At 38.6% G+C, this 12,287-nt stretch overlaps 1 protein-coding gene across 4 annotated transcripts in view; it reads left to right on the top strand.

The window, feature by feature from the left end:
- Positions 1 to 12,287, top strand: part of LOC123974472 — a 47,854-nt gene that overhangs the window by 20,801 nt on the left and 14,766 nt on the right. For all 4 annotated transcript variants that reach the window (XR_006825856.1, XR_006825857.1, XM_046055188.1 and 1 more), the window contains exons 5-8: positions 2,156 to 2,183; positions 3,179 to 3,245; positions 4,174 to 4,290; positions 9,126 to 9,242. Coding sequence is in view for 2 of the 4 variants with exons in the window: in XM_046055188.1 (XP_045911144.1) it covers positions 3,216 to 3,245; positions 4,174 to 4,290; positions 9,126 to 9,242 (264 nt within the window). In the remaining 2 variants the exon portion in view is untranslated. The remainder of the gene's footprint in view (positions 1 to 2,155; positions 2,184 to 3,178; positions 3,246 to 4,173; positions 4,291 to 9,125; positions 9,243 to 12,287) is intronic.

The following is a 12,287-nucleotide window of genomic DNA, read 5'->3' as shown; positions in this document are numbered from 1 at the left end:
AACAAAGTCCAGTGTATGACCACGGTTATGTGTTTGCCCTTTGACATGTTGTTTGAAGTTAAAAGAAGTGGCCATGTTTAAAAAGTCAGTTGCATTAACATTGGTGGGGTCATCAACATGAATATTAAAATCTCCACAAAGAACAATTCTGTCATAATTTAAAACCAGAGAAGATAAAAATTCAGGAAGTTCTGCTAAAAATCCTCCAGGCGGTTTTGGGGGGCGATAAATTATAACAAATATGATAGGTTGCAGCCCTCCAAGTTTAAGAGTGAGAACTTCAAAGGAGTTAAATTCATCACAGCGTACTTGATGACATTTTAAATTTTTCCTATACACGCTCACTAGCCCACCACCACGACCACTGACCCTCGGTTGACTAAAACAATCATATTGAGGCGGACACAGTTCAGCTAGCTGGCTATAGTCATTCATCTGCAACCAGGATTCAGTTAAAAACATAAAATCTAGATTTGCAGACAAGATAAAAGTCTTACTTGACAGAGATCTCACATTGAAGAGAGCCATTTTAAATGTGTTTGTTCTGGGTGCTGGAGTTGGTGCAGTTGTCCTAAGAGATTACTAATATTTCTGTGTGGGATGTGCACATTTCGGTTTCGGTAGTAGAATACATTATAAAACACTTTAAGCCAAGGTCAAGTCTCAAATCCTCATTTTTATGACTTTTAATTTTAATAACAATGGATCAATTGACAATGAAATAGGTAACTCTTAGTGATAAAACCACTAAGAATTTCCATCCAGCTCTATGGAAATGGCAGGGCAGACAGCGAAAGTTGGTGAGCATAGCCAAGAATGTATCAGCTAAAGAGCCAAATATTTCCTTTACCAAAAAAAACTAATAGGTAGCCAGAAACATGGCTCCAAATGAACAAATATCTCCTATAAAAATTGGCAACTTTTTGTGTTGATAGAATGTTTTTATCAGTTTTCTGTTAACCAAGCTGGCCTTTATACTGTCTGATGGTAATTTGTTGCTAAAGGCATACAACATTCTAAGTAACTGAGAGTTTACTGTTTACATTTTACTCTTTTTACTATTGAGACTGGAGATGGTTGTAATAAAGGAACAGTTGTACAGCACCACCGCCAAAAAGGGAAGATGTATAAGTGATGTGATCAGTTTCATGTATGACCACTTCCTTCCTGACCTTGCATGTGAAATTCAATAGCTGTGTAAAGAAGTATGCATATTTCACAGCCAAAACAGTCCTTTTCATGAAAGAAAGCAGCCAAATAGTTTGGACCAAGTCTATATTTTGTTTAGTACTGTTGCTGTTGGAGTTAGAATTATGTTACTTGTATTAGATTAGAGAGTAGTCTCTTAGGTACAATGTAAGGCATTTTATCCATGCTAATTTGAAACCACCATGCAGCTATTTACTGTAAACAGGGGTGGGGATGGTTGCAGGCATGTGCACACATAGATTTGAGCACCTGCCCTTTTTTTTTTCCTTAAGAGAAGGTTCCCTTTTTCTGGGGTGCTTTTTTAAATAAATACACATATATTCTCGCACATCTTCCCTGTCAAACAAATATATTTATTAAATAAAAAATGAAAATATCAGGTCAGAAGATGAGACTTTGTGGAGTTCCGATGCCCGCCCTCCCTCTCGCCCTCCCTCCCTCTCGCCCTCACTCTCGCCCTCCCTCCCTCCCTCCCTCTCAGTTCAGTTCAGTGTGTTTTATTTGCATGAATGTTTCAGTTAAACAATGTTGACAAAACAGTTTCAAAATCAAAAATTTACATTTAAATGTGACATAACATCTTTAATCCATTCAAAACCATTTAATTTAGCAGTTCTAAATTACAAAAATAACAAATACAGATACAATATAAACTACAAATAAAGGTGAAGTGAAAGTCTGAGTCGCTCATGTTGTGACACAGGGACACATACTTGGCGGCAAGGTTTGCCGTATGTCCTTCTCCTTGGATTATTCTTACTTTACTCTCCTCTTTATGTTATTTAAAATCTGGTATCAATAGAATTTCTCAAAATATTGCCCTCTTATGCTTCTATATTTATCACATTTCAGGAGAAAATGTGTCTCTATCTCCACCTAACCTGTCATACAGTGCTCACATACTCTGTTCTTTTGGTAACCTGGACTTTTTGTCTCCCTTTTTCAGTTGGGTGTGGTCACTGAGTCTGCACTTGGTAAGAAGCTGCCTCTGCTTGATATCTCTGACAGTAGAGAAATATTCAGCCATTTCATAGTTTGTGTTTAAGACTAGATAACATTCTAGTTTGTGATGGGTTTTTGTCTCCTCCTCCCAATGTTCCAAATGAGTATTTATGCTTTGAGTGATCATTTGGTTTACTCTTTAATTGGTGTTTGTAAAGCTGTCCTGGCTTGAGAAAGGTGTGCGTGACATGTTGCAGGATTTGTTAGTCTCAGGACTAGCTGGCGTAAGAGATTCTTTTATGGGTTCGGTGCTTGGGTTTTAAGTGCCTTGAATTGGAGGGACTCTTTGGGACTTGATCTGAGGTGCATCAGAAAGTTTAGTGCTCTTTGTTGGGTATTTGTAGAAGACTTTCTTTGAATGTGTACGATGTTTCTGCAGAATTCTGCATGTTGGGTCTCAATGCGATGCTTCTGTGTGTTGTCCCATGTGTTGTAGTTTTGATGACTGAGTGGACCCAAAACTTCACTACACACAATATTATATATAAGAACATTTTTCAGTGTGCTTTTCAGGAAATGTCTGTGCACGTCCCTGGATGGTCAGGATCTCAGCTTTCCTGCTCTTGCCCACAGTTATCAGCTCATATGATCTCTTAAAATCACTGGGTGCTACCGCCGACTGGTGGTATGTAGGCTATATTGCCTTTTGAGGCACACAGACAAATCTCCACACACATTTTCAGATCTCTGCCACGACAAAAGTGCAGCCAAATTCACATGTAAAAAGACTAAGAGGGCTGCCTGACTTGCAACTGTATTTCCAGCTGTTGGAGCAAAAAATATTTAGACTTTTCAGCCATTAATAATACAGATTTGTATATAAAATCACAGATCTATGTATGCATTTACAGATTACACATTTATATGTCTGATTATGCACACACGGATTGAGATACAGTTACACAACTCTTTTTTCCAATCAAATGATCTAATTTGGGTGCCTTTCTGCTCTGATTGGCTTTTGCAGCTGCACCACGATCCTACTCAGTGTAACCATTCACATCATGAGTGATGATCGAAATAATTATTTAGTGGTAAGTATCTGAAGCTTCATACACATTTTCACAATTTAAACTGAGATTACACATTATGTGCAATAAAGATGTTAGTGGAAGTGTTCTAACAACTTGACAGCTCTCTGGTGTGCAGAGGTACAGTGTTAGTCTATTTAAAAAAAAAATCTTCCACTCGCAAAAAGGACATGCCCCTTTTGCTGAGGGTGACTGATGGTGTGATATATTTGAATGTGTTTATTATAAGTTGGCTGGTTCATCACACAAAGTAAGCTAGTGAATATATGTGCTTACTATAAAACATAATAATACACCGCCTCATGATGCCACAAAACATTAAAATCACCCCAATAATTAACTGGAACTCAGATAATTCAAAATATACTTTACTTAACAGAGCATTAAAGAAATGATTATAACCATTTACATAAAACAATTAATATAATAATAATAATAATAATTCGGAAACCATGTATTTATAAGTAATTCTTCCTTTTAAACTGCATATAACAAATATAAATATACAGATTTATACAGGCAATTAATATTAGAAATACAGTTATGACATTTACAGTATAAAGTTTAAAATATTACTTTTTTTATTTTGTTAAACTTTATTTGTAATTTTTGCCGCAGACACACACCTATGGATTAATAGAAATAGAAGGTTGAAGATCTGATGAGTTTGCTGGAGCAGCTTTCTGAGCTGTGCAGGAATAGCTTCATTTCAGTGGAGGTAAACCAGAGGGTTGAGAGCACTGTTCAGACACACAAGTCCACGACTTATCTGATGAGCAATATAGATTCTATTAAACCATTCATGGCAAATCCCTTGTTTGGACAGAACTCTTACCAAGAGGTTCAGGTTCTTGAGTACATAATGAGGAATGTAACAAACAGAAAAGAGAAGAATCAAGATGAACAACAATTTCAAAATTCTCTGTTTCAGTACCTTGTCAGTGGTATTTGTGCGGCAGAGAACGACAATCACATGTCCATAGCAGCCCAGTGTGATGAGGAGTGGGATGCAAAACCCAGTGAGTGTCCATCCAAAGCTGTATTTCAGGTAATCCTCAACATGGCTCTTATTTGTGGTATCATAACATTCTCCAAAGATGTTCCCAGATTTTTTGGGGTAAAACATGTCTGGAAGACTTTGAATGCTCACCAACAGCCAAACCATGACTGAGATAGCCACAGAATGACTCAGAGATAATCTTCCCATCACTCTCATTGGATGGACAATGGACAGGTACCTGTACACACTTATACAAGTAAGAAACCCGATGCTGCCGTAAAAGTTCAGGTTGAAGCAGAATCTTGTTATCTTGCAGAATGCATCTCCAAAGATCCATTTACTCTTCATATAGTAGTACACGATCAGAAATGGGAGTGTGAGCAGATACAAAATATCTGCAAGTCCGAGGTTGAGAACAAAAACATTAATGCTCTTTAGCTTCTTCCAGTTGTGCAGCAAAGACTTCAATCCCCATCCATTAGCTACCAGACCAATGATGAATACTAGGATGTAAACAGGAGGCAGGAATCTGTGTTCAAAGTCAAAGTTGATACGTTGACAAGAGGAGTTGTTCATTCTGTCTCCAGAGCATCAAATAGTGTAAAGCAAGGATGCTTTAGTGCCTAGAATGGCTGAAGGAACTGAGGCAATATGTCTTTAAATGTTGCTTCCTGGCAAACGTTGTTATTCATAGAATCTTGCAGTAGAACTTAACTCAAAATGTAGATGTGGTCGCTGAATGTGGGTAGATACAATGACCTCACAGCATGAAATCATAGTCCACCTACCCAACCAGTCTGGTCAATGCTTTGCACTTTTAAAAGACACTATAACAAAATTTCAGGCCAGGTCAGGTCTCAAATCTTTTTATGACTTATAGTTATAACAATGGATCTACTGACTAAGGGGCCACTCTTAATGATGAAACCACCAGCAAATGTATATGCTCTGTATTTGTATTGTGCCTTTACAGCAGTGGTAAGTAAATAGCAGCCTGTTGGACAAATCTGGCGAAAGCTGACATTTTCCCTCTGTATGCATTTAGAGATTACACATTTACATGTCTGATTATGCACACACAGATTGAGATACATTTACACAACTCTCTACTCACATTTCTAAATAGTTCTGCTAAACAATCAATGAACTCATTTGGGGGCCTGTCTGCTCTGATAGGCATTTTGCTGCTGCACCACAATCCTGCTCACTCAGAAATATTATCATACAGTAATCTCCAATATTAAAATAATTATATCCCATCAGTGCAACCATTTACATTATGAGAGATGATAGAAATAATTAATCAATGGTCCTAAGTATCCAAAGCTTTGTACAGATTTTCACAATTTAAACTGAGATTACACATTATGTGTAATAAAAATGTTAGTAAAGGTGCTCTAACAACTTGACAGCTGTCTTGTGTGCAACACTTGCAAAAACGAGCTGAGGGTGACTGATTGAGTGATATATTTGAATGTGAGGGCAAAAACCGCTGTTCACGGAAATGACTGAAAGTGCTAACTTTAGATAGTTGTGAGTAACAAACTGATATCCAACCAAGATTTTGATTATGACTTGAGTTAAACCTCTAATTAATGGACTTTGTTACAGACTGAATCAATGATGAAAATTAAACAGCGTGGCTGACTCTGTATGAGGGAGGATGCAGAAACTTTTCTGTTTGTGTTAGCAGTGCATCCTGTTTATAAACACACTCACGTTATCAACTTCCTGTTTTAACACGATGCCGATCATGCATAGTACTGAACCCCCCCGCCACCAGTGTTGAGCAAGTTACTCAGAAATTGTAATATATTAGGGGAGACTGAGTATGGTTGTAACACTTTTTGCTTCAGCAACTGTAACTCACCGAATTTTGCAGCTAGAGTTCTCAAACTTTTATACAAAGTACCCACATTTGTTCACCACAAATGGCACCAATTTAACCCTCTACAAGAATATCATAGACTTCGTGAGTTGATGTCAAATGCATTGTGTTCCCTTGTTACAACCTACCCCAATAGCGGGGTGGGTTGTAACACATGCTGGGGTAGGTTGTAACAATAAGACAAAAGAAGCAAAAATAGATGCCGCACTATATGATAAGCTTCAAAAACAGGTAGTCATATAAAAGAACCATTTTTCCCTCTCACTGTAACAGATTTAGTCTGATGACTCGTGCGCTTGTACAGTATGTGTATGTAAATTTATCTATAGAATAAATTTACTTAAAAGTATACTTAATGAATACTTCTACAATGGACCTAATTAAAGAACATCTCTGTACATCCTTAGGTCTAACAAAAGAGGTGTGTGTCTGTGTGTGTCAATGTGTGTGTCAATGTGTGTATATTCTTATTTAGAATCACAGTCAGTGCTTGAAGTGGGCCGGTACTCACTGGTACACAGTACCAGCACTTCTATATTTTACTCTTTGGCGTACCTGGACTTTTTCTCGCACACTGGCACTTCTCATAAGCTACCCATACGCTTCTCTGCCCTCTCCACCGGCGGAGACAGAGTATGGAAAAGATGGTGTCGATAGACATGCCAACCTGTGAACAGCATGTGAATGGGAAGTACTGGTCACAGTGCTGACAAATGGATGCTGGTAACCCTGGAGTGCAGGCTGGGGGGGGAGGCAGACTGCAAAGGGCACTCTGTAAAATATTAAAATCAAGAAAGTCCCTAGTTGAATGTAAAGGGGATGGTTTTAAGACTTTTTAAGGAAGTGTTACAACCCACCCCCACCCCTGTCAGCCAATGTTTAACTAGCCGTATTAGTTTATTGGTTTGAAATAAGAAAGGAAAAAAAGAAAACCTGTGGCTCAGGAGGTAGAGCGGGTTGGCTGTTAATCGGAAGGTCGGCGGTTCAATCCCTGGCTCCCCCTGGTTGCGTGTCGAAGTGTCCTTGGGCAAGATACTGAACCCCGTTCCACCAGTGTATGAATGAGTGTGAATGTTAGTTTCCGTTTGAGCACTTGAGCTCAGTGTATGAATGTGTACGGTAGTGTAAAAGCGCTTTGAGTGGTCGAAAAGACTAGAAAGGCGCTATGCAAGTACAGAGCATTTAATACAGCTAGCTCAACATTGGCTGATGTGATGGGGTGGGTTGTAACACTTCTTTAAAACTTCTTTAAAAAGTGTTACAACCACCCACGATACATAAAACTAGGTACTTTCTTTATTTTAATATTTTCCAGTCTGGGTCCACCAAACCCGCACTCCAGCATTAATTTGTCAGCACTGCGACCAGTACTCCCCATTCACATGTTGTACACATGTTGGTATGTGTATCGTCACTCAACCTTTTCCATACTCAGTGGAGAGGGTAGAAAAGCGTATGGACAACTTGTGAGACAAAAATAGTCCCGGTACACCAAAGAGTAAAATATAGAAGTGCTGGCATACGTACCAGTGAATACCGGCCCACTTCAAGCACTGACTGTGACTCGAATAAGAATATACACCACACACACACACCTCTGTTCTTTAATTAGGAATATTTTAGTAGTATTTATTAAGTATACTTTTAAGTAAGTTTATTCTATAGATAAATTTACATACACATACTGTACATGCACGTGCTGTTACAGAAAGAGAGAAACATTGTTCTTTGATATCACTACCTGTTTTGGAAGCTTATCATAAGTGTGGCATCTATTTTTGCTTCTTTTGTGTGATTGTTACAACCTACCCCAGCGTGTGTTACAACCTACCCCGCAATTGGGGTAGGTTGTAACAAGGGAACACAATGCATTTGACATCAACTCACGAGGTCTGTGACATTCTTGTGGAAGATTGAATAGGTGCCATTTGTGGTGAACAAATGTGGGTACTTTGTATAAAAATTTGAGAACTCTAGCAAAAAAAAATCTGTGAGTTATAGTTACTGAAGCAAAAAGTGTTACAACCACACCTGGTCTCCCCTACCTATTTCCAGACTTGATAATCACCATGCCTGATCAGGGAGGAAGTAGGTAAATACTGAAATGATCACCTAACTCCTACCTTATCTCTAATTGGTGGAATTGGTGTTGTTACAACTCTCCCCATGTTGCAACCATACCCAGTCTCCCCTACTTAAGTAATACTATTACTTTACTTATTACTAAGTGATAAAAGTAACTAGTTACATTACTAGTTACATTACTATATTACTTTCCAGTGTTTCCCACAGAATGACAGCGCGGGAGGAGACAGTCGTGGATTTACGTCAAAGATGGTGCGAGGAATGCAGCGTTACTTTCCTTTGTAACTAGTACCCTAATAATATTACTGTTTTAGAAAAGTAATTAGTTACACTACTAGTTACTGGGGAAAGTAATATTAATACAGTAATGTTACTGCCCAACACTGCCCACCACTAAACACGCTTATATTCTCTAAATAAAAGTGAAGACACATTTTCAGAATATTTTAAGTACATTTTATTTTTTCATCTGAGATTTTTTGAGTATGTTAACAGCAATATAACTATGGCATAGATTAAAACCTTGACCAATAAATGTGTTATAGTGGCAGATGATGCAACACCATTGTTCAATTTCATTCGTACATCCAATCATTTACACCTGGGTGGTTTGACTTGTGGACAGTTGTGTGACAGTTTGACGAGCTTGCTGGAGGAGTCGTCTGAACTGAGCAGGAATATGTTCATTTCCATGGAGGTAAACCAGAGGGTTGAGAGCACTGTTCAGACACACAAGGCCACGACTTATCTGATGAGCAATATAGACTCTATTAAACCATTCATAGCATATTCCCTGTTTGGACAGAACTCTTGCCAAGAGGTTCAGGTTCTTGAATACAAAATGAGGAATGTAACAAACAGAGAAGAGAAGAATCAAGATGAACAACAATTTCAAACTTCTCTGTTTCAGTACCTTGTCAGTGGAATTTGTGCGGCAGAGAACGACAATCACATGTCCATAGCAGCCCAGTGTGATGAGGAGTGGGATGCAAAACCCAGTGAGTGTCCGTCCAAAGCTGTATTTCAGGTAATCCTCAACATGGCTCTTATTTGTGGTATCATAACATTCTCCAAAGATGTTCCCAGATGTTTTGGGGTAGAACATGTCTGGAAGACTTTGAATGCTCACCAACAGCCAAACCATGACTGAGATAGTCACAGAATGTATCAGAGATAATCTTCCCATCACTCTTATTGGATGGACAATGGCCAGGTACCTGTACACACTTATACAAGTAAGAAACCCGATGCTGCCATATAAATTCAGGTTGAAGCAGAATCTTGTTATCTTGCAGAATGTATCTCCAAAGATCCATTCGCTCTTCATATAGTAGTACACGATCAGAAATGGGAGTGTGAGCAGATACAAAATATCTGCAAGTCCGAGGTTGAGAACAAAAACATTGATGATCTTTAGCTTCTTCCAGTTGTGCAGCAAAGACTTCAATCCCCATCCATTAGCTACCAGACCAATGATGAATACTAGGATGTAAACAGGAGGCAAGAATCTGTGTTCAAAGTCAAAATTGACTGAAGGACAAGAGGAGTTCATTCTGTCTCCTGAAAAGCATCAAATAGTGTAAAGCAAGGATGCTTTAGTGCTTAGAATGGTTGAAGTAACTGAGGCAGTGTGTCTTTAAATGTTGCTTCCTGGCAAACGTTGTTATTCATAGAATCTTGGGGTGGAACTGAACTAAAAATTTTTATGTGGTCACCGAATGTGGGTAGATGCAAAGATCTCCCAGCATGCAATCATAATTCATCTATTGCACCAGTTTGGTCAGTATAACAAAATTTCAGCCTAGGTCCAGTCTCAAATCTTTTTATGACTTATAGTTATAACAATGTATCTACTGACGAAGGGGCCACTCTTAATGATGAAACCACAGACATTTTCCACCCAGCTGTATAGGCAGAGCAGACGGCTAAATAAGAAAACATGCAATGCAATTGAAATGTAGAAGAAACAAATGCATTGTCCAAAAGTTGATTATTGCATTATATTCCATTATATTTCTATACTTTGAATTGTCACCTGCCACCTTTATTTTCTCTTTATATAAATAAATAAATTTCCTCCATAAATTGGTGCAAAAAATGTCTACAGAATGCAGGAAATTAAGTGTTTAATGCTCAAAGTGTCACGATCCTGTCCTGAGTGCTGTGTTTTTGGGTTTTGATTCTGAGGGTTTGGTTTTGTATCTGAATGTTTGTGCTTTCGTTTAGTTCTGAGTTTATTCATTTATCAGTTTGGTATCTGTTATTTAGTCTGTGTTTTGGTTCCATGTCTTAGTTCCCAGTCCGGTGTTAATGTCTTTGTATTTACTCCTGGTCCGTGTACTTCAGTGTTTGTTATTTTGATCTGTTCAGTATCTGTCTTTTTGTCCTTTGTGTAGTATCTGTTATTTAGTCTGTTGTGTTTGGGTATTTCCCTTATTTGCTGTTCTGTTCCATGTTTATGGTTGTCCTATTCGCAGTCGGTTCCGTCTCTGTTCCCTACTCCTGTCAGTCTGTTATCATGTTTCCTGTTTTGAGGTTCGGCTCCTGGTCTTGTATTCTCGGTTAGCTCTGCATCTTAGCTCCTAGTTCTGTCTCAGTTCATGTCTTAGTGTTTACTTTTGGTCTGTGTACCTCTGTGTAATGTTGCCCTTGTCTGCTCTGTGTTCTCTTTAATCCCAGCTTCAGTCTGTTTTTCATTGTTGGTTGTAGTTCTTGGTGATCTGTCTGCTTGTGTCTTTATTAGTTTATATTTATTCCTCTGATCTGTTATGTGTTCAGTAACCTGTGTCATGTCTGTGCCTTCCAGTATCCCTCTGCCTGGCTGTCTCTCTGTTCTCCCCTCTGCTCATTCCCTGCCTGCCTGTGTCTTATTAGTCTCATGTCTGTCACCTGTGTTGCTCCCGCCCTGCTCGTTAATCCGTGTGTGTGTATATATACCTGGTGTTTCTGTCTAGTCTTTGTCCGGTCATTGTGGTGTGTTCCAGTGTTCTGCAGTATGTTGTCCTGTTTGCTTGCCTTGCTCGTCTTGTCACCCTGTTGTTTTGGATTTCTGCTGGATTACCTTGTTTTGGACTCTGTTTTATCAGCCACTCTGCCCGTAAGTGTGCTCACCTTCTGTTTGTCTGAATAAACCTTAGGAACTGTACCTGCACTATCTGTGTCCTGCACTTGGGTCCTAGACCAATTCAGAGGAGAAATACACAGGAATTTGTGACTGGTTTGTATTTTTTAAATGGCAAAAAAGTACAGCATAGAAGATATGCTGATTATGGATGGAGTGACATGGAGGAGTTAGGGGAAGACTATCATGCTGCTGACGATAAAAGGCTCAAAAGATGTTGTGTTCTACATGTTTTTTGTTGTTTTAAAAAAACATGATATGGGCAACACATTGCAATAAATTCTGAATGTATCAAATATAATAATAATAATAATAATAATCTTTATTTGTAGAGCACTTTTCAAAAACAAGTTACAAAGTGCTTTAACAAGTGTAAAGACAATAATACCCAAGAGACAATAATACAAAAACAATACAAGATAAAAGCATGAAAACATTGAAAAGACTAAAATACACGTTTAAGATAAATATAAAATTAGTAAAATAAAAGGGATAAAATAAAGTCAAATAAGATCGGGAAAGGCTCTCCTATAAAAGTATGTTTTAAGAAGGGACTTAAAAGAGTTCACTGACTCAGTCGACCTGATTTCCTCGGGCAGGCTGTTCCAGAGCCTCGGGGCCCTGACAGCAAACGCTCTGTCCCCTTTAGTTTTCAGTCGAGACTCTGGAACAGACAACAGACCTCTGCCCGAGGATCTCAAGGTACGTGCTGGTGTGTATAGGACTATGTATTGGTGTGTATGTGATTTACTAGGGAACCAGCAGATGGCAGTATTAGTAGTGCTATCTGCTGGGACCCAATGACCAGGATTTAGGTTTTGTCTGAGTTCAGTTGGAGGAAATTATTTGACATCCATTTTTTAACTTCACAAAGGCAGTTGTTAAGTGAACTCAGCATTCCAGGGTCTGTGGATCTGACGGGCAAGTATATTTGTGTGTCATCAGCATAAA

The sequence above is a fragment of the Micropterus dolomieu genome, linkage group LG08 (assembly GCF_021292245.1).
Source record: "Micropterus dolomieu isolate WLL.071019.BEF.003 ecotype Adirondacks linkage group LG08, ASM2129224v1, whole genome shotgun sequence".
Lineage (NCBI taxonomy): Eukaryota > Metazoa > Chordata > Actinopteri > Centrarchiformes > Centrarchidae > Micropterus > Micropterus dolomieu.
Note: the sequence above shows the minus strand (reverse complement) of the source record. Positions and strands in the feature narration are given on the sequence as shown.